Below are 26,761 nucleotides of genomic sequence, written 5' to 3'. Positions count from 1 at the left end.
TGCAAAAGACTTAGTCCATCCTACCCATTACCATTCTGAAAGAGAAAACTGTGGAGGGAACTGAGGACCAATCACCCCAGAAAGCAAGTCTCATGCACAGTACACATATGAAGAAACCACATAGGCACTGGGAGGTTGGAGGATTGGTTTCCTCAGTGTTCTCAGCTTTCAGCTGGGTAAAACAAGTCATCCCTTCTGGTTCGACTTCTACACCCAGTGCAAGGGAACACCGGTAACAGAACAGAAACATTGGCACCTCCCCTATATTAATTAATCAGGAATGCATGATGGCTAAACCTTCAAAAGCACCAGGGACGGAAAGCTGCTATGGACAGATGGTTCTGACAGAGATGCTACAATTAAAAAAAAAAAAAAAAAAGGCATCCAAGTTGCTGGAATTCCCTCTGCAATCCCATATACCAAACACCAGGAATCCACCCCAGTTAAACCTGCGAAGCTCAGTGTCCCTGGGCAAAAAATGGAAAGGAAGGGAGCTTTCTCACAGATTCTAGCAAATACACTAGGAATCACAGAAGTTAATACTTTCAGAATGTCACAGCGGCTAGGGCATGTAAATAGGGAAAGTTTAATGCAGATGTCTGTAAATATCCGCCTTGCAATTCGAAGGTATCAATCCATCCAACCAGAAGACAGGGCCAAACAGCTTAGTCACCAGCAGGCTGGGCAAACTGCTTTCTTGATAGAAATCAAGCATAAAGTAAACATGGTCATCCTCCTCCCCCACCTTGAGCACAGATCTCTGCCCAGTGCATCAGCTCCCAGCTCTGGCTCCCAGGGGCGCAGATGGGTGAATTTCCGCAACTCCCGTCAGGGGTCCGTCCCCTCCCCAACGACGCGCTTACCTGCTATCCTAAGCACTGCCCTCTCAGCGGGGTCCAGCACTGAGCCCCCATGAATCTTTCTTTTTGATCTCTCATGTTTAGGCAAATTCCAGGGTAAGGTGTCTCCCGGAGCTGGAGATGCGGAGCCAGATTTCTGGCTGAAATCATCCTCATCAGAAAAATCCGCAGAGGAAGACATAGAGCAGCGATAGGACGCGTTCCCGGAACTCTACAGAGGATGACACAGGAAAAAAAAAGCATTAACAGCATAACACTCACATATGCTCATCGATTTCAACAGCCCCGTCCCTGCCCCCGAACGGAGTCTGGCATCCTGTACCATCCTCAATGCTGAAGGGATACACAAACAAGAAATAAAACCCAGGGCTCACCATCTTTTCTCCGCGGCGTCTCCGACAGCAGAAACAAAACCCAAGCAGTCCCAATACATGGAAGAGGTGCACAGAAGTGTGTGGCCTGCGGTCCGGCCACCAGCTCACAAATGACTGGCCCAACAATGAAGCCAGAATCAACAGCCTTCCTGTTACAAATCTATAGTATTTGGCTCCCCCACCAGGACAGGAGAAACATTTTCCATTAGGCTGCTGGTTAATTCATTAAGGCAACTAACTCGAAGTTTCAAAAACAAAGCACAAATGCAGGATGTTGAGTCCCAATTCCTTTCCGTTTCGGGTCGCCTCACCGCTGGAGTCTCCTTTCTGACGAGCTTTAAGCCCCTTGTCCTCTTTATTTAATTTGCTTCATGAGATTGAAGCAGGTTCCCAGAAAAGAGCAAGGAGGGAGGAAGGGCAGATTCTGAGAAGAGCTTTTCTTAAGGCTGGGAGAACACAAAAGACTGTTTTCAGAAGCCTAGGACAGCGGCAATAAACAAACATCTGAACTCAGTTGAGAGTTCTTCAGATAATTTAAACTTCTAACAAAGTAACAGCTGCCAATAATGTAAATGAGGATGATGGCAGCACAGTGACAGGAAACAGAGCCCTTCTCAGCTCCTGGTCATCACACAGGGAACGGAGGAACAGGATGTTTCCACCAAAGCACTTTGCCCTCCCTTCATCACGTAGGAACAAATCTGCGGGATCATATCTTGCTAAAAGGGTTCTATCTTCCATTCGGGGAAAGGGCACGAGCGATCAGTCCTGCCTTCTTGATGGAGTTGGGTTTGTGATCCTGTAGAGAGCCACCAGCTTACTGTGGAAATCAGGATGTGATCTGCTCTGGGAACAGAGTTATAGAGTATCAAAGGGAAGTCTTCACTTTCCCATTTAGAATTCCACTTGGCTAAGTGAAGCACATCGTAAAGATGGCAAAACTGGTACAACTCGAATTCCTGAAACGTATCTTGCAGTCACCGATTCCTCAGAAACAAGTTGCAGACAGGAATCAGTGAGGCATACTCCAATTTGAGCAAAAACACTGGCTGCTCACAAAAGCGGTGGCTACTGCAGCAAAACAGGCTGTGTGAGCAACATCCCAAAGCACTCACCCACAGCCTGTGAAACAAACTAGAAGTGAATCAGGACTATTAATCTTGCCTCGCTCTATTCAGGCATGTTGTTACACACGGTCAACACCACCATTTTAACAGTACACATAATATCTCCCACAAAGTAAAGTGTCTAAGGGTTATCTTTAGCTCTGTTCTTCCCTGATAAAGTGGTCTTCCATTTTATTTTACCTGCCATTTCATCTCCTTGGCTAATTTATTTACTCAGATTTTGTGTGTTCTCCTCATGGCAATAATGTATGAGGCAAACATGAGGTAAATACATAAAATTGATTTTTCTGTATTGTAGCTAGAGTCCACAGAGAGTTGTGAGTGGCATTAAGTCAGTCACAGAATGCTATTATCAACCTAATTTATTTTCCACGCTTTTCAGAAAATTCATCTTGAGCTCTCTGAGGTGGTGTTGTCAGCTGGATCCATGAAAAAGGGGGACATTCTTGAAGACTTTCAAAAGGGTATTGGGTTTCTTTGGTTGCCTTGTCGTCCTTAAAATGGCTTCCAACCTGTCCTTACTTAAGGTCATCCTTTATCTGCGAGATTATATTTCTTGTTGCCTGCACAATTTCAGTGACTATAGTAATTTGATTGTTTATCTTTACAGACAGATTTAGGGAATAACTGTTAAAGAACTGCTCCGTTCCAAAAACCACTGGTTATTGATTTTTATAGATAGAGTAATTCTTTTTAATGACCAGAGTCTCAGCTGATTGAACAGCCAGACGTGATTTATGCCATGACATAAACACCATTAATCACACACAGCCAGATGGGAACAGTTACTACCCCAGGACCCAAGGGTGTTGACTAGGGCAGCCTCTAATCTAGTAGTGTCAGTGGTAAACAGATAAGAGAGAAAAGGAAAAAAAGACAATCAGCAACACCTCTTTCAGCAATATATCATATGAAAATATAGATACAGACACAGAGACCCAGGGAAATCATACATATTTATATTTTGGTCAAGTCTCCCAGGTTACACGATTCAAGCATTTTAAGAAAGTATTCGGGGTTTTATTGTTGTTGTTGTTTTCATAATAATTTTCATAAACACTTTAAAAAATATAAGTAAACTATACAAAATTAGGCCCATTTGAATCTTGAAAATTGAGAACGGATTTAAAAGAAGCTGCTCTGAAGGCAATTGATCCTATAAGACTGTTATATGCTTTACTGATTTGCGATGACTTGCCAATTCATGTCACTATCTTGGGGGCTAGAGAGAGGCATGTAAGAGTACAGTTCTCATTTTTTTGGAAAAAACAAACATGTTCCCTGGCCCAAAATCCAGAGCCTCGACTTTGATGTGGGGCTAGCAAGAATAAGACAAAGGGGGTTCTTGCAACCAGCAAAAGCTCCCAAGATCTCCCTTGTTCAAACCTTGCCTAAAGTTTGATTCATATTAAAATATGAATATCTAATATATATATATATATATATATATATATATACACACACACACACACACACACACATCTATGTCCATGAATAGGAGATGGGATAATTACAGTATATCCATATAATGAGCTACAATGCAACAATTAAAGAAAAGTGTTATCGATCTACACTTAGAAAAGTATAAAGAGTTCATATAGAATGATTCTTTTAAAAAATGTGTGTGTGTAGATGGATAAACAGATACATGATTGATAAATAGGTAGACAGATGATAGGTAAGTAGATAACCATTTACCAGTATGTAAACAATGGTTATGTCTGGGTGTTGACTAATACTATAAATAGATTTAATTTTATTTCTTGTAATATTTTTAATCCAGAACAAACACACAAAAAGATTACTAAAAAGAAAGATACCATACCAACAATCAGACAGAAGAGCAAAGGCCCTATTAGGAAGTAACTATTTAACCAGTGCCTTTAACCATTTGGGGCTCATAGGCACCCCTGAAAAGTTGAAGCAATCTATGGAAACATCTCTCCAGAACAGAGCACATGGGCAAATATACACAAATGTTGCATATGATTTTCTTGGGCTCACTGACCCACTGACTTCAAGTTAAGGACCCCAATTTACACCATCATCTATCATCACCATTTAGCATTTGCGTTGAGAACAAGAAAGCACTGTGAGTATGCAGGAAGAGAAATAAAGGTAATTAGAAGAGTAAAGACAAGGTTGACCTAGGTCATAATTTTTTTTTTAAAGATTTTATTTATTTGACAGACAGAGATGACAAGTGGGCAGAGAGGCAGGCAGAGAGAGAGGAGGAAGCAGGCTCCCTGCTGAGCAGAGAGCCTGATATGGGGCTCAATCTCAGCACCCTGGGATCATGACCTGAGCAGAAGGCAGAGGCTTTAACCTTCTGAGCCTTCCAGGCGTGCCAGGTCATAATATTTTTAACATTTGGCTTTTTCTTTTCTTTTTTTTTTTTTTAATAAAGAACTCTGAACCACCTCTGGATCTATGCTGAGTCTCTACAGCCCAAAACACCAGGTTATGAGGAACCTGTATACCCTGTATTGTGTCTTATTACAACCTAATTATTAAGGCAGTTTTAACAATTGAATTAGATCACCCTAATTTTAAAGTGACTTTCCTAATAGCCAGTGCATTCACATAGTATTAAAAACAACCCAAATGCCTTAAAGCTAAGATAATTACAGAATGCAACATTTTTAGAAGGGGAACTAAACAATAACTTCTCTAATTGAAACCCCGGTGGGGGATCTGAGATAAATACAATGGAACTGCCTAAATTGGAAGCCGCCCAACCTTAGTACCCTGATCTGCAGGAAAGTGCCAGGAAATTGTCTCTGCACTAGACATTCTCTAACTGCAATGAAGAAACAAGTGCAGAGATAAGGGTTTATAAAAGAGCCAGACTTTTAGGGTCCCAGAGACTGGTAAGGTAACTTCCACAAACCTTCATATCTATATTTTATGCACACGTCTGTAAATATATTCCCAAAAGGTTAAAAACTAAAAAGCACGTAAAAAAATAACAATTAGGCAGGGGTGCCTGGGTGGCTCAGTCAGTTAAGCATCTGACTCTTGGTTGAGGCTCAGGTCACAATCTCAGGGTCATGAGATGGAGCCCAGGGCTGAGATGGCTCTGCTCAGGGCAGAGCCTGCTGGAGATTCTTTCCCCCTCCCTCTCCTTTCCTCCCCAACTCACACTCTTTCTCTCTTAAATAAATAAATAAGATATTTAAAATTTAAAAAAGAAAGAACAATTAGGCAATCTAGATTGTGGGGCAATCGATAAAATAACTATCCTGGACTCTTCATAAACGTCAATGTCAAGAAATATACATACCCAAAAAACAGAGAATGTTCTAAATTTAAAAGACAAATAAAACATAACAGCAAATTCATGAACCTTGATGAGATTCTATACTTTTTTTTTTAAGCCAAAAAGACATGTTAGAAACAACATAGATCATGGATTGCTTATTAGATATTATTAGGAAATGATTGTTAATTGTCTAAGGTATGATAATGATACTGTAGTTGTGTGAGAAAGAGTCCTTATCTTGGGACACTTTATTCTTACCTTCCAGGCTGGAGAAACTCATGACATCCATCTGTACTTATTTTCAATTGTTTTAATAAAACAGAAGGACTGGTAAATATAGCAATAGGTTAATAATAAGTATCCACTATACTACTCTTTCAACTTTTCTATACATTTGAATATTGTCAAAATGAAGAATTGGGGGAAACACATAAGCAGGACCTTTCTCAGTTTCTCTAAGTGTTGCTTAGTCTAGGCCTGTTCTCACAAAACCAAAATCCCATGTTGTAAGTACACAGTGATAGTATCCATCTGAGTGATTTCTTGTAACATTTCTTGGTATACAGGTAGAGAATTAGATAAGCACCCAGAAAGGTGATGTGCTTGCCTCAATCCCAAGCAGAGTTTTAGATGGAAGGATATAAAATAGGCTCCATTGTTATTCATTTAAATATAGCCCAGTAAACCTAGTTGGTTAAGTATCACTTTTTTTATATTTTACAAAAACAAAAAGAAAGATGTCAAAACTTTTAAAAACATAGATTCCAATTTTGTTTAAAATTCTGTTGATTAGGCAAGTACAAATACTAGCTTCTTGCATGTTATGTAAAAATGCAAAGTATGGCACAAAAAAAACACTTATATCCTAGTTTTTTACTGGGAAGTAAGTAAAAAAAGCAAGGGCCCACTATCTAATAAATAATACAATAATACAATAATAATAAATAAATAATAATAAAGAAGACAATCTTTACAACAAATAAACAGATGCTGAAGAAAACAATTAATGAAAATGTAAGAAAGTGCATTTAACCCCTTGAAGACAAAATGAGTTACATTTTGGGGACTATGTGCTTGTTTTTAAGTTTTTTTCAAAACCAGCTGAACAATTCAAGTACTCTCTCATCATATAAATAACTTTTAATTAGTCTCCCATTGGAAACCACCTCTATTTTTTTTTTAAGATTTTATTTATTTATTTGACAGACAGCAAGAGAGAGAGAGAGAATGAGCCCACAAGTGGAGGAAACAGCAGAGGGAGCAGGAGAAGCAGACTACCTTCTGAGCAGGGACACTGACACAGGACTTGATCCCAAGACCCTGGGATCATGACCTGAGCCGAAGGCAGATGCTTAACTAAATATGCCACCCAGGAGCCCCTGGAAACCACCTTTAAACAGTAAGAGGGAAGGGCCTTCTTGTTTGGCAAGACATCAGCTGTCCCTCACTCTCTCCTTTTAGGGGAGAGAGGAAGAAGAGCTTAGGAGGAGTTAGGGGTAAAGAGAGGTCAGAAAGAAAGGAAGCTGGAAGGTTCTTGGATCTCACTCAAGCAGGAGGCTTTGGGCAAAGAATTAAGGAAGTCAAAGGTTTCTTTCTAGGTGGAGAGCCCCAGTTCATAAGCCTATGAAGGAAGACCACTGGAATTCTGGACACAGACTCTTCCTAGAGTAGAAAGATTATGCATTAGTTAAGAGTGTTCCTTGGTCTTATGTTTCTGGGGAAACTAAGATCACACAACATAATTTTCCTCTAGTTGTATAAGGAGCTCTCCAAGATAAGCATCAAACACTCATTTCTGGGAGGAGCATGGCTTCAGATTCTAGGCAGTCTTGGCTTAGCATTAAAACATTCTGCAAGACTTCCTTCCTTTCAGTCTAACCAGCATGTTTTAACTATACACATCATTTATTGAATGACCATCATCAGGGACTTTACTGAGCATTTTCATTCACTATCTTATTTAATTTTCACTGCAACCCAAGAACGAGCTTTGGAGAGGTTAAGTAACTTGTCCGTAGTATTCTATCAGAAGAGCCAGGATTTCTATCTGGGTCCTTTGACCTCAAAGCTTGTGCTCTCAACCACATGCCATTAAATGCCCTAAAATATGATTCATAGGCACTAGAGGAACGTCTTAACATATTGCCCTCAAAGATCTTACCATGTATTTGGGGAGCCCAAAAGGAGTAGACTTGTTCTGTGCTCAGTACTAGGTTCAAAGGATGGAAATGATGAGAGACAGCTATCAGTTTACAATGAAGAAAAACCATACAAAAATATACAACCACTTAAAAGTGGAAAGGACTGCTTCATATGGTAGTAAACATCTACCCACTGCAAGAGACCAAGCCTTCACTGAGTGGAACGTTGATTTTATTATCCTCTCCCAACTCTAATATTCTTTGGTCCTATGTGTTCTGAAACCTCTGCAAATCTTCTCCCCAAAAAGATCACAAATAAAAGAAAAATTATATTAAGTATCAAAATACCATTTCTTAATTGTAAAAATCTTACAAGTAGACTTTTTTTGCAAGCCCAGCTTCATTTAATCATATTAAAATTATAAAAACAGAGACAAGAACTAGTCTACAATTGAGGATCTGCAGAAAGTCTCTCAAAACTGAGGAAGAACATTTCAAATAATTTGCCATAAAGAAGGACAAACACAACACTGAAAATAGCCCCGCAAAACAGGAACACATTAGGAACACATTAGGAAGACAAACTTGAATAACAAAAACATCTCTCTAACTAGAGAATACCTCATCTTATATTTTAAATGGATATTTATTTATATCAACAATTAAAAATGTGTCTTCCGCACACATAGTCTTCCGCCTTAGAGGAGCTTTAAGTCCAAATGGAAGAGTAGAGGAGATAAAACAGCCAATTTATATTCAAATATTATCATCTTAATGGATTAGGCTGAAAAATATCTCTTCCAGTACGATAATGCAAATATATACATAAAGATGTGATTAAGGAGTGACTGGGTGGCTCAGGAGGTTAAGTGCCTGCCTTCAGCTCAGGTCATGATCCCTGGGGGCCTGTGATTGAGTCTCATATCAGGCTACCTGCTCAGCCGGGAGCCTGCTTCTCCCTCTCCCTCTGCCCCTCCCCCTGCTCATGTTCTCTCTCTTGCTCACTCTCTCTCAAATAAATAAATAAAATATTTTTTAAAAAATAAATAATAAAGATGTGATTAATAATATAAAGCCAGGGGTGCCTGGGTGGCTCAGTGGGTTGGAGCTTCTGCCTTTGGCTCGGGTCATGATCCCAGGGTCCTGGGATTGAGCCCCACATCGGGCTCTCTGCTTGGCGGGGAGCCTGCTCCCCCCTCTCACTGCCTGCCTCTCTGCCTAATTGTGATCTCTGTCTGTCAAATAAATAAATAAAATCTTTAAAATATATATATATAAAGCCAATTAGTAGAGAGATGCTGACTCAGAAAACAGACTAGAACATCTACAGTCCCTTTAGAAGCCAGGATGGAGATTCAAGAGTTCCCAACCTCCCTCATTCCACCAACAGTGTCATGTCCAAAAATGCCAACTGCTGAAAGAGTCATCCCACAGATGCTTTGTGATGAGCCTACTCATTTTTAAAAACTGACTAATGATAAACATTTAAAAAACTGCAAATTTTACATGAAAATGTGGATGTGAAGCATTGAAACTAGCAGTATTTTCCCTTTTTGGAAAGGACATGTGCTTTCCATTCTGACACAGTCCTTACCTGGCTCACTTCATTTATCTCTCTATAATACCTGGTCTATGAGTTTGTGGCCCTAGCATAAATTAAGCCATAAAGAAAGGAACAGGCAACACTGTTGCATTCAGAAAGTAAAGGAGGTAAGAAAAGTAAGGGATAATGGTAAATCAATAGGCTGACAGTTTAAAAAAGGAAACTGGAGAGGAAGAGACAAAACAAAAGGAGAGGGTTATCAAAATATCTCAGTTAAATTAGTGTTAAATAGGAATAGGTGATTCCATGTTCCTGCTGGCATCCAAGTGCTAATCTCATTCTGCTCCATCCCCAAGAACCCTAGTTAACATTTCCAATACCCAGGAAGTGGAACCAAACTGTATGAACTTCCATAAATGCTGGCTCATTATCTCCATCAATCTGGTGGGCTCACCCACTCCACTACTGCAGTTCACCCCCACTGTTGTCTGCTCCAGCCCCTGCCCATGGTCAAATCTGCTACCAAATGTTTCTCCTACCTTTGAGTCAGTCATGGAGGGTGTTTATACCAAATACTTTCAACAGCCAGGTTATAGCTCTGATTTCTGCTTGAAAAAAAGATGTAGGCTATGATCATATATATGGGGCCCTAAGCTAGAAACACAGGACATTTGCAAAGACCAAATCCCAACTACTATCTATATTGTCTTGTTATAAAGTTAAAGATACATGCATACTGTGCCAAAGACTGAATGTTGGGAGAAAGCTATATGACCTTGGGGTAACTGCCTGGCCTCTCCGGGCTTTGGTTTTCTCATCTGAGAAATGGGAAACCTAACAATGCATAAGACATAAGGCTATTGTAGAAGAATAAACAATACATGAAAAGTGCTTTAGCAATGCCCAACATGGAGAAAGCATTAAGTAAATTTAAGTATTAAGTGATGTTACCTATTCACCTTGGGATGATCCAAGGGTAGGTGACTTATTCCAGCTGAGCCAATATGATTGTCAGTCCAGGGAATTTGAAGCAATGAACAGAGACACAGTGATTAGAAGTTATTGGAATGAGGTCACATTAATAACAGCTCTCAGCAAACAAGGTCCATGTAGTTTGGCATCTATCCTTCCTATCTTTCTCAAGAGTATTAGTTGAACATTTCAGTTCTTTGGGATATCCTTGTATCTTTCCAATACAGGCTTCTTCTGTTTCTTTTAAATTCATTATCTTCATTGTTGAAAACAACAACCAAAACTTAGGACAAACACATTAGTATTTAAAAAAAAAAAAAAAGGCAATTATAGGTATTCAATTCTTCCCTGCCGAAACATAAGCAGGGTTATGTCTTTATACCTTCATTTTTATTACCTATCTTCATTAATACGACTTCAGAAAATTGCTTTTGATAATAGCTTTTACATAGTTATTTGCTCACTTCAAACAGCTACTACTTAAATTAAGTGGAAAAATTACTTTTTCATTTAAAAAAAAAAAAGTGCCTTATTATTGCACTGAAGCCAAGTACATGAAATTTTAAGTGCTTGGCACTTCCATGGTCCCTTTTTGAGGAAAACAGTGCTGGTTCCCAGGTGTGTTATGTGAAAACAAGCCTGCCACCACCAGCCACAACTGACTGGAACCATGAGTCACTGCCTGAACATAAAGAAGCCCACTGCCCCTGGGCTGATTCTTCATACTGGATGGTGGTAGCCCAATCCAATCATAGCCTCTCCACTGGGGAATAAAGGCAAAGTACACTCCTAAGGTCCCTAACTACTATTTGGATTTTCCTGAAGATGTGCTATACATCCCACTCTTGGAACACTTGAGATCCATCTGGAACAACTGTGTGGCTCAGCGGACCTACATATACACTAAAGGCTCCCTCAGATTTCATTTTCTCTTTGTGATGGATCTCTCTTTCAGAAGGTAATCTGGCTCTGCCCCTTCCTTGCTTTATCCCTAGGGGAAGCTATGTGTCAGGGCAGGAAGCAGGAACAGACTGCAAGAACACTTGGCTTTTGTTTTCCACAAACCTAATCTGTTGAGACTAGGGTTGTAGAAGGGAGCAGAGGATTCTGGGGAAAAGGACTTTGCCCAGCCTTAAAAGAGGCCCTCTTGGGCTACAGGGAGCATCTGTGGATCCTGGAGCAGGGAACTTCTTAAATCCCAGCCATCATAAAGAGATGGCTGTCTGGTATGTCTAGGGGGACAAACCCTGTGGTTCACATTTCAAGATCCCTGTGTCCTAAGAGTAGCCCAGAAACAGCCTAAAGGGCCCAATGGGCCATCATAGGGGGTGTGTCAGCACAAGCTGGGGGCACAAATATTCCCCCCATTCAGTGACACTTTGGCATCTTATAAGAACCCAGAACATTAACACAACTCCAAGATGGAGGAAGCAAAGAACATGCAACCCAGCATAATGGGAGCCTGGGAGTCAGAACCTAAGTTGACAGGAAAAAAGAGAAAAAGTATGTTATACTAGAGTTCATAGCCTAAGATTCAAACTCACTGTGTGTCAGTGAGTAACTGTGCAACTGTGTTACACAGTAACTGTGTCATATTTACTTTAGAATCCCAATCCTTAGGAGTGGGCCCCTCGTGACTATCTATTGAATGAATCTACTGGCTCAAAGCTTGGCTTCAGCAGGGGGGTCCCACGGGAGTAGAGGTTCAAAGAGGAAGCTCTGCCAACTAGGGCTATAGATGTACTGAGTGTCTGTCTGTCTGTCTCAAAAACACACAGAACCCATCAACAAAATTACCACAGCAGCTATCTCCTCCTACATCTTCTTCTTCCTCCAGCGTCATTTTTCTTTTTAAGACTGTCTTGAATTACTCTAGAACCAAAGTAGAAGGAAATATACTTGCTTGCTTACTTGCTTACTTGCTTACTGCCGCCTTATTTCAAAGTGGGTATTAAAGGGGCACCTGGGTGGTTCAGCCAGTTAACTATCTGCCTTCAGCTCAGGTCATGATCTCAGGACCCTGGAATTGAGTCCAATGTCAGGCTCCCTGCTTGGCAGGAAATCTGTTTCTCCCTCTCCCTCCACCCCTCCCTCTGCTTGTGCTCTCTCTCTCTCATACAAATAAATAATATCTTTTTTTTCAAATAGTGGGGAAAGGGGCACCTGGGTGGCTCAGTGGGTTAAGGCCTTTGCCTTCGGCTCCGGTCATGGTCCTGGGGTCCTGGGATCGAGCCCCGCGTTGGGCTCTCTGCTCAGCAGGGAGCCTGCTTCCTCCTCTCTCTCTGCCTGCCTCTCTGCCTACTTGTGATCTCTGTCAAATAAATAAAATCTTTAAAAAAAAAAATAGTGGGGAAAGAGGAAAAGGAATTTAATACCTACAAGTTACCTAACCAATGATATGAGACTCCAGAATGAGACATAGGCAAAGCATGAGATGCTTTGGGAAGCTTACAGTGAGAGGGAGCAGATGAGGCTGGGGACGCAAGTGATAAATGGAGATCACAGAGGGCCTTGCATGAGTGCTAGAGCCTGGACTTGACCTTGCTGGAGCCAGAGTGTTGCTGAAGGTTTGTAAGTAGTTTGTCCTTCTAGATGGATGACTCTGACAGCCATAGAGAGTGGACTGTCTAGGGGTCAACCTCAGACAAGACTCGTTGGCAATTATTGTTACAGTCCAACAAATGATGACAGCCTGAGCTAAATCACTAGCATTAGCGATGGAAGGAGAATGAATGTGAGAAATATTTGGAGACTGGAAAAGAGAAAGTGAGAGGAAGGCTGGGATGTGGCGGGTAGGGGAAGGCAGTTTACGTAGAAGGAAGTAACAAGTCACACAGAGGTGTAACAGTAGGGAGCCAGAGAAGGGCGGCAGAAAAATGAGTGGGCCCCAGGCAAGTCATACAAGGAGGCTCAAGATGTGGGGATCTCTCTGATAAGTCCCCAAGTTCATGGTGACTCAGACTGGTTTCAAGGAAAAGGCTGTCTAGTCACCCATCTCCAAGAGACCTGCATTTCCCTCCAGCTACAGCCCGGGGCCCCCAGGTGCTAGTGAGTGATATGGGAATCCTGCCCCTTAAGAGAAGCTGCAGCTGGTCAGGGTCGCACAAGGGTCTGCTGAGATAGTAGCATGCCAGTGTACCAAAGCCCTACTGAACCATTCATTCCTTCGGTTGTCCTTTTGCTCAGGCACATGGAGAGTAAGAGTGTACAAGCGAGCTTGTTCACTGTCCCCTTTCACACAGGAATTGGATAGGAGACTATAGTAAACATACCCATTTCCCGTGACAGTTTCAGAACAGTGATACTAGGCTACTTAAAACAAAAATGGCAATACCCATATTTTTCTGACTTTTGATTGTCTACAGCAAGCAAATATGGTACAGTATTCCCACTGTGCTTGTAAAGCAATTTCACCCATTCTTTTCCAGTGTTCACTGCAGGTTCTCTCAGCAGTTATCTCCCGTGCCCTGGCTTTCCAGCCCACCCCTCCTCTCCTTAATCCTATTGCACACTAGGAGTTGTGTGAGTTCCAACCCACCGACCTTCCTCCTTCCTTCAGGCGGTTTTCTCCTCCCTTTCTCAACTGGGTCTTCAACCCAGCCAGTCCAATAGCTTCCTCCAAAAATAACTTAAAGCCTAAAAGAGTTTTTAAAAATGTGGGCGCCTGGGTGGCTCAGTGGGTTAAGCTGCTGCCTTCGGCTCAGGTCATGATCTCAGGGTCCTGGGATCGAGTCCCGCATCGGGCTCTCTGCTCGGCAGGGAGCCTGCTTCCCTTCCCCTCTCTCTGCCTGCCTCTCTGCCTACTTGTGATCTCTCTCTGTTAAATAAATAAAATCTAAAAAAAATAAATAAATAAAATTAAAAAAAAAAAAAAAACGTATATCCACGTCCAGAAAACAATATGATGAATTCCATCAGAAACACACGCATACTGTGGAATAACCAAAGAGCATTCCCTTCTGCCCTCCTGTATTATTACTTCCTGAACTGGTCCTGTGTCTGTATCCACGCACAGGAACCAGCTGGAAAGTTAGCTGGTGAAGAATCCAGGTACCTTCAAAAATATCTTCAGGGGCGCCTGGGTGGCTCAGTGGGTTAAAGCCTCTGCCTTCGGCTTGGGTCATGATCCTAGGGTCCTGGAATCGAGTCCCACATCGGTCTCTCTGCTCAGCAGGGAGCCTGCTTCCCCCTCTCTCTCTTCCTGCCTCTCTGCCTACTTGCGCTCTCTCTCTCTGTCAGATAAGTAAATAAAATCTTAAAAAAAAAAAAATCTTCAGTGAAAATCAACGTTTATGGATGTGATGGTTAATTTTATGTGTCAGCTTAGCTAGACCCTGGGTATGAGTCGGCTTCAGCCAAGCAGCTGAAGGTCTTAGGAGCGAAGACCAAGATTTGCTATCGTTGAAGGTGTTTTTTTCTCAAAACTACAACAGAGGAAACTTGCCTGAGTTTCCAGCCTGTAATAGCAACTCTTTTTTTTTCTTTTTAACTTTTTTTAGAGTGGTGGGCAGTGGGATAGGGCAGAGGGAGAGGAAGCAAAAGAATCTTAAGCAGGCTCCATACCCAGTGAGGAGACTGACGCAGGGCTCCATCTCACAACGCTGAGATCATGACTTGGGCCAAAATCAGGAGTCGGACACTTAACCAACAGAGTCACTCAGGTGTCCCTGTAACATCAACTTTTACCTGAATTTCTGTCCTGCCAACCCGCCCTTCAGATTTTGGATTTGGCAGCCCCACAATCTCATGAGCCAATTCCTTAAAATAAACCTGTGTGTGTATCTGTTCTATTGGTCTGTTTTTCTGAAAAATCCTAACTAACACAATTGGCTCCAATATTACTTTATAAGAGTTTTATAAACCACCTTTACTGCATTTCAGGGAACTAGAAACTCGTGACTATAATTCATACTTTACACTTTAATGGAAAGAAAGACCGTATGGAACTTTTATCAGGCCAAGTTAGGAGGCTACCGTGGTTTCACCACTGATACTACCATAAGAAAGTTATTTAACCACCCCAACTTTCCCATATTCCAAATGTAGATGATCATACTTTCTTCACCAATGTTAGACAGCATAAAATGAGATAATGTACGTAAAGCACCTAATATGAGGCCCGCCTAGGACATAACAGCCAATATATTTTATAGCATTTCTTTCCAAGATGAAAAATAAAATGAAAACCAGGTTTTAAAAAGTACATAGATTAGCAAGGATTACAGTTACATTATCAGAACGTGTATTGTTTTTAGGACTTGAAAAAATCTTTCCAGCTTTATTGAGAAATAATTGACATACATCATGGCATATGTTTAAGGTATATAACATGAAGCACTGATTATTACATAGTGTGAAATGACTACCACAATAGGTTCAGCCAACATCCATCTCCTCACACAAATACAATAAAAAGGAAAAAAGAATAAAGAGGGAATAATTGCTTCCTTCTGATGAGAACGCTTGGGCTTTACTCTCTTAACTTTTCTGTACACCATTACAGTACATTATAGTATTAGCTATAGTCATCATGTTGCACATGGCATCCCTAATGTTTATCTTATAACTGAAATTTGTTACTTCTTTTAAGATTTTATTTATTTATTTGACAGAGAGGGAGAGACATGAGAGGGAACACAAGCAGGGGAAGTGGGAGAGGGAGAAGCAGGCTTCCCGCTGAGCAGGGAGCCTGATGTGGGGCTTGATCCCAGGACCCTGGGATCATGACCTGAGCTGAAGGCAGATGCTTAATGACTGAACCACCCAGGCACCCCTGAAATTTGTAACTTTTGGCCATCTTCTCCCAATTCCCCCACCCTCCACCCACCACTTCTGGTAACCATAAGCCTGATCTGTTTTTCTGAGTTTGGGTTTTTTGGGGTGTGTGTGTGTGTGCGCGCGCGTGTGCATGTGCGTGTGTTTAGATTCCACAAATAAGTGAGACCATACAGTATTTCTTTTTCTCAGCTTGTTTCACTTAACATAATGTCTTCAAGGTCCATCTTTGCTGTCACAAATGGTGGGATGTCCTCATTTTTATGGCTGAATGATATTCCATTGTATATACATACCGTCAGTTCGTTATCCATTCATCCATCAATGGACATTTAGTTTGTTTCCACGATTTAGCTATTAGAAATAGCAAATGAACAAAAAGATGAACAAAAAGATACCTTTTTGCTGAGTTAGTGTTTTCATTACTTTTGGATATATTCCCAGAAATGGAATTGATGGATCATAAGATAGTTCTATTTTTCATTTTTTGAGGATCCCCTGCACTGTTTTCCATCATGACTGCACCAATTTGCAATCCCACCAATAGTGTACAAGTATTCCCTTTCCTTGGCATCCACATCAGCACTTATCATCTCTTATCTTTTTGATGATGGCCATTCTAACAAGTCTGAGGTGACATCTCATTGTGGCTTTAATTAGTATTTCCCTCAACATGTTTTCATGTATCTGGTGCCCTTTGTATGTCTTCTTTGGAGAAATATCTATTCAGGTCCCTTGCCCATTTCTTAATTGGATTATATAGGAAAGGGAGTTGGTTTTTGTTTTTTCCTTTTTGTGTGTATGTTGTCAGTTTAGTTTTGTTTTGTTTTGTTTTAACTTAGGAGGTGGTTTTGAGGGTTTTTGTTTTTGTGGTGGGGGTTGTTTGTTTTTGCTATTGAGTTGTAGTTTTTATATGTTTTGGATATTTACTTTTTATGAGATATAAAGCTTGCAAATAGTCTTTCCCGTTCCATAGGTCGTTCTCACTTTGTTGATGGTTTCTTTCGCTGTGCAGAAATCTGGTTGGATGTAGTCCCACTTGTTTATTTTTTATTTTGTTGCTTGTATTTTGGTGTCATATCCAAAAATTCAGTACCAAGGAGCTTTATTCCTCTGTTTTCTTCTAGGAGTTTCAGGTCTTACACTTAAGTATTTAATCCATGTTGCATTATTTTTTGTGAGTGGTGCAAAATATGGCTCCAGTTTCATTCTCTTGTATGTATATGGATCCAATTATTTCAGCACAGTTTATTAAAGAGACCATCTTTCCTCCCCTGAGTATTCTTCACTCCCTTGTAAAATATTAGTTGACTGTACATGCTTGGGTTTGCTTATAAACTCTCAATGATGTCCCATTTATCTATTTGCTTTTATGCCAGTACCATACTGTTTTGGTAACTGTAGCGTAATAGTAGACCCTGAAAGCAGGAAGGGTAATATATCCTATTTTGCTCTTCTTTCTCAGGATTTCTTTGGTTATTTGGGATCTTTTGTGGTTCCATATAAATTTCAGCAGTTTTTCTACTTCTGTAAAAACACTACTGACGTTTTAACAATGTCCATTCTTCCAATCCATGAACAAAAGGTACCTTTCCATTTATTTGTGTCTTCTTTGATTTCTTTCATCAATGTCTTGTGGTTTTCAATGTAGAAATCATTCGCCTCCTTAAATTTATTCCTATCTTGTTTTTTATACTATTGTAAATGGGGTCAATTTCTTTATTTCTTTTTCAGAAATTTTGTTGTTAGTATATAGAAATGCCACTGATTTCTGTACATTAATTTTGCATCCTGCAACTTTACTGAATTCAGTGATTTGATCTAACAGTTTTTTGCCTGAGTCTTTAGGATTTTCTATATATAAAATTATGTTGTCTGCCAATAAAGACAATTTTAATTCTTCCTGAGTCTACCTTTTTTTTCCCCTTGAGTAATTGTTCTAGCCAGGATTTACAGTATTCTATTGAATGGGAGTGGTGAGAGTAGCCACCCTTGTCTCGTTCCTGATCTTAAAGGAAAAACTTCCATCCTTTGACCAGTAGGTTAGCTATGGGCTTATCATATATGGCCTTTATTATGTTGAGATATGTTCCTTCTATGCCTAACTTGTTAAGAGCTTTTTATCATGAAGAGATGTTGAAATTTATCAAATGCTTTTTCTGTATCTATTGAGATGATCATATCATTTTTTTCTTTCATCCAATGAACGTGATTGATCACATTGATTCATTTGTGTCTGTTGAGCCATCCTTGCATCCCAGGGATAAATCCCACTTGATCATGCTAAATGATCCTTGTAATATGCTGTCTTCAGTTTCCTACCATTTTATGGGAAATTTTTGCAGTTATATTCATCAGGGATGCTTGCTTGTAGTTCTCTTTTCTAATAGTGTCTTTTTCTGGTATTGGTATCTGGATAATGCAGACCTTGTAAATGAGTTTGGGATTGTTTGCCACTACCCGCCCCCCTTCAATCTTTTGGAAAAGTTTAAGATAGATTTGTGTTACTCCTCCTTTAAATGTCTGCTGAAATTCAGCAGTGATGGCATATGGAACTGAGCTTCCCTTCATTGGGAGATTTTTTGTTACTGATTTAATCTCTTTACTAGTATTTGGTTTATTCATATTTTCTATTTCTTCTTGATTGAGCCTTAGTAAGTTGTATGTTTCTAAGAATTTTCCACTTATTATATGTTGTCCACTTCACTGCATATAGTTGTTCATAGTAGCATCTCCTAACCCTTCGAATTTCTGAGGTATCAATTGTAGTGTCTACTTTTTCACTTATAAGTTTGTTGATTTAGGTCCTCTTTTTTCTTTGGTAAGTCTGGTTAAAGGTTTGTCAGTTTCGTTTACCTTTTCAAAGAACCAACCCTTAATTTGGTAAAATTTTCCTATTGTTTTTCTATCCTCTGTGTCATTTATTTTTGCTCTACTCTTTATTATAATTTCCTTTCTTCTGCTAATTTTGGGATCAGTTTGTTCTTTTTCTAGCTTATTATGGGCTAAAGTTAGATTATTTAGGAGCTTTCTTGCTTCTTAATACAGGCTTTTATTGCTATGGACCTCCCTCTTATTTTTCTTTTTATTTTTTTAACAGAGAGATAGATAGCAAAAGTAGGCAGTGTGGCAAAAGGGAGAAGAGAAGCAAACTGAGCAGAGAGCCCAATGTGGGGCTCAGTCCCAGGACCCTGGATCATGATCTGAGCCGAAGGCAGAGGCTTTAACCCACGGAGCCATCCAGGTGCCCCTGGACCTCCCTCTTAGAACCACTTTCGCTGGATCCCATAAATTCTGATATGCTGTGTTTCCATTTTGGTTAGTGTCAAGAAACTTTTTTTGTAAACAGGAAGAGGTTTATTATAAATATTTAGGTGAGGACACAAAACTGGGTAAAAAATTTCATCTAGCTTCCCCTGAAGAACCAGGGTCATAGCCACTGCACTCTCCCCCAAATCTGTTCTTCCTGCCTACACCACTTCCTCCGGGCATGCAGTTGCACCTGGAAGCTCCACCATGTGCATGTACCTAAGTCACAAGGAAGTCTAGAAAAGGCTTTCAGCTTCACAAAAGTACTAGAGACACTAGAACAGAAGCCAAAGGAGCCAGATTCAGCATCTGCCACATCAGGTTAAGAAGTTTTTCCTCTCCCTCACTTATTCAGAGTCCTGCTGCCCCCCCACCCCCCTTGAGTGGCTGTGAACCCTTGACCCGGCCCAGGGGGCAGAGCTCACAATCTTAGTCTCATCCCATCGGCTGGAACTTAAGGACATCAGGCATGTTGGAGGATGCCCTTGCAAGATGGTGAGTGAGACTCCTCGTCTCAGCTGGAAGTTCTGTTACGTCAAGGAAGGTGGGGATGCCTGCCCTCTTAAGTGGAGTGTGTTAACTTTGCCCAGTTTTGTCTTGAGGATCCTCTCTGCTGATCCTTGGGATTCTGTTTCCTCATTCCTCTTCTTTATTATTTCCTTCCTTCTGCTTCCTTCAGATTCGTTTTATTTCTCTTTCTTGGGCTGAGCCCTTAAGTCATTTTATTTTACATCTATTTTGTTTTTAAATATGTGTGGCACAAGGAAGTTCCATTTAGCCAGGGAGATATGCCAAATATTTAACAAGTGGTGCAATGGGAATACCAGCCACAGCAGATCCTGGCAGAGGGAGAGGGTTCTATTGTTTACCTGCTGGTTTGGAAACGCAGCAGCAGCACTGCCCCTATGTGTCTGCCACATCTCCCGCTGGCCTCCCAGCAGCACTCTCGCTGCTGCCCATGAGGGCGTGGGGCTGTTCGGGTCAAAATATTTCACAAACTGCATTGGATTGTTTCTCTAACCCATGAGTCCATTAGGGTACACCCTTCATCTCCATCATCTGAGGGGCATTCAGTCTTTTTAGTGCTGATTTCTACGGCACCTGCCCTGTGTTCAGAGAACAAGGGCTGTACCACTCTGATTCTGTTATTCTGCTGCCATTTCCCTTATCACTGAACATGTGGTCAACGCTGTGAGGGTTCCACAATGGAAATCATGGGTGGAGAGCACAAATGCTCAGTCTTCAAGAAACTTTTCAATTCCCCTTTAATTTCTTCCTTGATCCACTGATTGTTCAGAAGAGTGTTGATTAGTTTCCATGTGTTTGTAAGTTTTCCAGTTTTCCTCTTGTTACTGACTTCCTGTTATTGAAATCTATAGATTTCATGTCATTTAGGTCAGACAAGATATTTAGTATGACCTCAATCTTCTCAAATTTGTTAAGACTTGTTTTGTGGCCTAACATATGGTCTACCCTAGAAAATGTTCCATGTGTGATTCAGATGAATGGGTATTTGGGTGTCACTGAATAAAAGGTCCCCTATATGTTTGCTGAGTCTATTTGGTATGTAGTATTATTCAAATCTGCTGGTGTTTTTTTTGTTTTTGTTTTTGTTTTTTTAAGATTTTATTTATTTGAGGGCGCCTGGGTGGCTCAGTGGGTTAAGCCGCTGCCTTCAGCTCGGGTCATGATCTCAGAGTCCTGGGATCGAGTCCCACATCGGGCTCTCTGCTCAGCGGAGAGCCTGCTTCCCTCTCTCTCTCTCTGCCTGCCTCTCCATCTACTTGTGATTTCTCTCTGTCAAATAAATAAATAAAATCTTTTAAAAAAAAAAAAGATTTTATTTATTTGACAGAGAGAGATCACAAGTAGAAAGAGAGAGAGAGAGAGAGAGAGAGGAGGAAGCAGGCTCCCTGTCTAGCAGAGATCCCGATGCAGGACTCGATCCCAGGACTCTGAGATCATGACCCGAGCTGAAGGCAGAGGCTTAACCCACTGAGCCACCCAGGCAGCCCCAAATCTACTGTTTTTTTTATTGGTTCTCTGTCTGGATGATCTATCCATTGTTAAGGGTAGGGTATTAAAGTCCCCAACTATTGCTATATGACTGTTTACTTCTCTTTTTAGCTCTGTTAGTTTTTGCTTTATATATTTAGATGTTTTTATGTTGGGCACATATATATTTACAATTGTTTGTATTGTAATTGTTTTTATATATAGTATATATATAAATGTATATTGTTTTATAACAATAATATTGTTTATATATTTATAATATCTTTTTGATGTATTGATCCTTTTATCGTTATTAAATGACGTCATCTCTTCTTACCATTTTTAGTTCAACGTGTATTTTATCTGATATAAGTATAGCTATCCTGTTTGGTTTTTGGGGGTGGAGGGCCTACCATTTGCTTGAAATGACTTTTTCCATATCTTTACTCTTTGTCTATCTGTGTCTTTAGAGCGAAAGTATTTCCCTTACTAGCAGCTTATTATTGGATCTTATTTTATTTATACATTCAGCCACTCTCTGTCTCTTGATTAAAGAACTTAATCCATTTACATTTAGGTAATTACTGATAGGTAAGGATTTATTGCCATTTTACTAGTTGTTTCCTGGTTGTTTTATAGATCCATTGCTCCTTGTTTCTTACTCTGCTGTCTTGTTTTGTGTTCGATGTCTTTAATATCAGTATGTTTGACTTTATCACATTCTTTTATATAATTACTATAAAATTTTCCCTTCTAGTTACCATAAGGCTGACATAAAATATCTTACATTTGTAACAACCTATTTTAAACTGATGACAACTTAACTTCAATAGAATTCATATACTTAACACTTTTATTTTCCCCCTCACATTTTAAGTTATTGCTTTTACAATTGACCTTTTTTTTACATCATGTAACTAATAACAAATTATTGTATTTACAGATACTTTTGCTGTATTCATTTTTCTTACTTTTAAGCTAGAGCTGTAAGTTATGCACCATTATTACCAAATTGCAGACTCTAACTATGACTCTCTGTATTTACCATTATAGTGAGATTTACACTACCTTTTAGTGTTTTTATGTTAATTAGTCTTCTTTTACTTCCATTCAAAGGGCTCTCTTTACCAATTCTTGTAAGGCAGCTCTGGCAGCTACAAACCTCTTCAGCTTTTGTATGTTTAGGAAAGTCCTCATCCCTTCTTTGTTTCTGAAGGACAGCTTCACCAGGTAGAGAAATCTTGGTTGATGATCATTTTCTTTCAATATTTTGAATTCTTTCCTAGCCTAAAAAGTTTCTGTTGAAAAATCCACCAGTCATCTTATGGGAGTTCCCTTGTATATAACTTCTCTTTTTTCTGCTCATAAAATTATTTGTCTTTAACTTTTGGCAATTTGATTATGATGTGTCTCAGTGTAGCCCTATTCAGGTTCAATCTATTTGGGGTCCTTTGGCCTCATAGATCTGGACATTCATTGCTCTCCCCAGGTTTGAGAAGGTTTCAGCCATTACTGCTTTTTTTTTTTTTTTTAAGATTTTATTTATTCATTTGACAGACAGAGATCACAAGTAGGCAGAGAGGCAGGCAGAGAGAGAGAGAAAGGGAAGCAGGCTCCCTGCTGAGCAGAGAGCCCAATTTGGGGCTCGATCCCAGGACCCTGAGATCATGACCAGGACCGAAGGCAGAGGCTTTAACCCACTGAGCCACTCAGTTACCCCAGCTATTACTACTTTAAATATATTTTCTGTCCCTTTCCCTTTCTCTTCTTCTGGAATTCCCAAAAGGCAAATATTTTTTTTTTCATTGTGTCCTGTAATTCCAGTAGGCTTTCTTCACTTTTTTCTTTTTGCTCCTCTGACTGGTAATTTCTAGTGTTCTATCTTCCAAGTCACATTCTTTTTTCTGCATGGTCTGTGTCTACTTTTGAAACTCTGTTGAATTCTTCTGTTCAGACTTTTTTATTTTTCAGCTTTAAAATTTGTTTGTTTTTTTATTTTTTATTTTGATGGTGATTTCCATCCACTTACTTTGTTGCCACATTGTTTTCCTTATTTCGTGTAGTTATCTGTGTTTTCTTGTACCTCGCTAAACTTCCTTAAGAGGATTATTCTGAATTCTTTGTCTGACAGTGCATGAATCTCCATTTATTTTAAATTCTTATTTACTTTTTAAGTACGATCTATGCCCAACATGGGGCTTGAACTCAGAACCCTGAGCTCAAGAGTCCCATGCTCTACTGGTTCAGCCAGCAAGGTGTCCCATAAATCTCCATTTTTTAGAATCAGTTACTGGAGCTTTATTGGTTTCTATTGGTGATGTCTTATTTACCTGATTTTTCATCATCCTTACATTGATCTTTTACTCTGGTCATCCCTCATTCCAATGTAAGGGATGAAGGTATGACCAATACCCTGCACATTTGAGTAATGGAGCTCTTCTTTCAGACTCTATAGATCTGCTTTGGGAGAGACAGTTCTTTATCAGTCAGCTCAGTTTGGGTTTCTGGGTGTGTCTTCTACTAATGTCTTTGGACAAAAGACACCTACTATTATGGTCTATTTTGGGACAAGGCACCTGTTCAAGCTCTGAGGATGGGAATGGGAATCTGTGCCACTGCCTGAGAACAGTCGGATAGGACTGCTGGTTTGGTTCCCTACCCAAGTGAGGCTGTAAGATGGGTTCCACAGTTGCCTGAATTCTCTGGTGAGGCTTGCTAGATCATGAGAACTGGAGACTACATTCATTAATAGATGAATCAATTTCCTTTCCCTAGCAGGGCAATAGGGCAGAACCCAGGGCCTTGTTACTTGTTGTTTAGGGGCCTGAATCAGGTCTGGGTGGGCACTGAATTCTGTGGTCAGGCGAGACCACTGGTTTCACTCTGCAGACAAGGAAAGCCATGGGCTGTGCTCTCTGTCACTATATATGGGACTGTTGAATGGGCTTCACAGCTTCTCAAGTGCTCTGGTTAGGTTCCCTGGTCCCACAAGCTGAAGGCTGTATTTGGCATTGAATGGGACTATGAATTAGATTCCCTGCCCAAGCACTTAGGGGAAGCTGCTGAAAAACTAGTAAAGTTTTTTGTTATCTTAACTCATGCTGACCTGCACCCCCAAGTTCTCTAGCTAAACAAGGTCACTGGCTTTGTTCTGTAAACTCTTGAATGCCTTCTTCTCAGCTCAAGTGGCACTGGGCCACAGAGCTTCCAGGAGCTTTCTCCAACCTTAGGTTCAGATGAGGCAGAAAAACAGAAAGATACTCTCCAAGTGGGTAAAGCTGTGACTTAGCACCTTGTCTGCATGTGTGCAAACTGGGCTCTAGAGCCAACAAAATTTTTCATTTGAGAATCTGAATCAGGCAGATCTGGGGCCCTGTCTCAGTTCCTTTGTCTGGACATGAGGGGATAGGGCTACTTCCAGCTACTGTCAATTTCACAAATCAGCTCTTTACTTGGGAGGGGCTGAGAGCTACCTTCATTCTTGGCTATGAATCAATCCCCCTACCTGCACAGTAGCACAAGAAGGCTCCGCAGCCAGTACTGGCTTTGCTCTGGGGACGATCTGCTCTGCTCTGCTCACCCACCTCTTGGCTTGAATACCACTATGCTACACAGCTTCCAGGAATTGTGCTAGGTCTTCTGGTCAGATGGAACTGGAAGGCATTCTCCACAGCAGGTGGGGTGGCTGAGCGCCTTGCCTGGCCGTGTGCAAACTGAGCTCTAGGGCTCAGTTCCTTGTTTGGGGATCTCAATCAGGCAGCTCTGCAATCTGCCAAGTTCCCTGGTCAGAGTGCACGTCCAGCTTGGTGCTGCAGATGAGCTAAACTGCTGACTGAGATTACTGCTTGGGCACAGGTATTAAGTCAGCTAAGATATGTGTGCAAATTGAGACAAGCCCCTCCCCTTTCTCCATCGGTCAGATTCCCAGTGACTGCAGATTTTCCTGCAGCCCCCATGATGAGAGATCAGAGTAGGCACTCCTAAAAAATGACGCTCAGTATTAAGAGAGGCTGCCTATCCCCACGGAGTTCTATTTTCCCACTAGAGGGACTAGAAGCTCAGGGCAGACCTGTCCATGTGGTACTTCACTGACCTGGGGGAAGGCAATGTGGTCAACAGGTACCCACTTCTCTTACTCTTCCAATGTGTCTGTTTTGGTCTCTGAGGTGTAGTGGGGACTTCAACCTCACCCCTATGTTCTAGGATTATCTCAGTGGTGTCTTGTTCTGAAATATATGTTAACTGTTCTTCTTATGATGAGGAGAAAAGTCAGGAATGGTCTATGTCACCATCTTGGTGACATTATCCTGAAAAAAATTTTAACCTCCCTTCATATTATCTGCACACTGATGCCTAAAATTCTAGTAATACTGATTCATTCTTTATATTTAAAGATTTTATTTATAATTAAGTCTCTCAGGGGTAGAGAACAGTAAGTGATATCAGCCATTTATACTTTAGTGTGAAGAAGGGCATCAGACTACATCCTGAAGAATAAATAAACAGAAGAGGGAACATTGGCGCTTTTAGCGGTAATGCAAGTTAAGTTTTGCCTACATCACAATTTTTCCTAGAGCTAGTTCTGCCTGTCACAGGACAGAAATGCAAGGAGCCAAATGAGTCTCAGTACTAACAGAAACACAGCCTGGTCCTAATTCACAATACTACTCAAGAGAAATACTGCCTGGAGTACATGCTTTTAATTTAAATGCAACAGTCCACTCCTCTGTTTCCCTAGTTCAGAGTCCAGGCTCCTCATCACCACTCTGCTGAGTCAAAGAGACAGATGATGGCCTTATCTTCTCACCTGCCTTCCTGATTCTCCAGGGAGAACATAATCTTTCATGTGATCTGATGGAGTCAAAAGAGCTACCAATAACTGGGGCCATGATGTCTGAAATCTGCCCACTGGAGAGTCACTCTTCAGTGTTCCTTTCCCTGTGACAGTCTTGTAAACTACATATACTTCTAGGAGGGAAAATGAAGAATGGAGATCAGAGTATGACAGAGCAACATGCCTCCCGGTCCAGCTTCACCACTTCTTAGCTAGGTAACTGTGGACAAGCTATTTAACCTTTTTAAAGTTTGGTTCTCTAATGTATACAGAAGACCTACTTCCTAGGGTTGTTAGGAATAAGTGAGCTATTGCCCATTGCCCAGCACAGTGCCTGGCTCACAGGAAGTGCTTAGGAAATGCTAGCCACTTTTACTGTCATTAATTAGCAACAATAAAAATGCTGTCGTCATAAAATGTTTATGTCTTTATCACCTCTTTTCTTGTACAGTTTCACTTATTTATGGTTATCTCTGGAACTACAGAGCTGATGATGTTTCCAAACAGTTTTTAATAGGATTTAAAAATAGGAAACAATGGTAGTCATTTGTTTATAAAAAGCAGCATTC

General features: G+C 40.6%; 1 protein-coding gene across 13 annotated transcripts in view; it reads right to left on the bottom strand.

Annotated features, from left to right (window-relative positions):
* DST (dystonin) overlaps window positions 1-26,761 on the bottom strand; it is a 472,092-nt gene that overhangs the window by 358,726 nt on the left and 86,605 nt on the right. For 12 of the 13 annotated variants that reach the window (XM_059400215.1, XM_059400198.1, XM_059400206.1 and 9 more), the window contains exon 4: window positions 864-1,071. In XM_059400215.1, the coding sequence (XP_059256198.1) occupies window positions 864-1,071 (208 nt within the window). Of the gene's footprint in view, window positions 1-863; window positions 1,072-1,234; window positions 1,437-26,761 lie in introns of those variants that run through there. The other variant, XM_059400212.1, reaches the window with a different exon arrangement.

The sequence above is a fragment of the Mustela nigripes genome, chromosome 5 (assembly GCF_022355385.1).
Source record: "Mustela nigripes isolate SB6536 chromosome 5, MUSNIG.SB6536, whole genome shotgun sequence".
Classification (NCBI taxonomy): domain Eukaryota; kingdom Metazoa; phylum Chordata; class Mammalia; order Carnivora; family Mustelidae; genus Mustela; species Mustela nigripes.
This window is presented reverse-complemented; position numbering and strand designations above follow the sequence as displayed.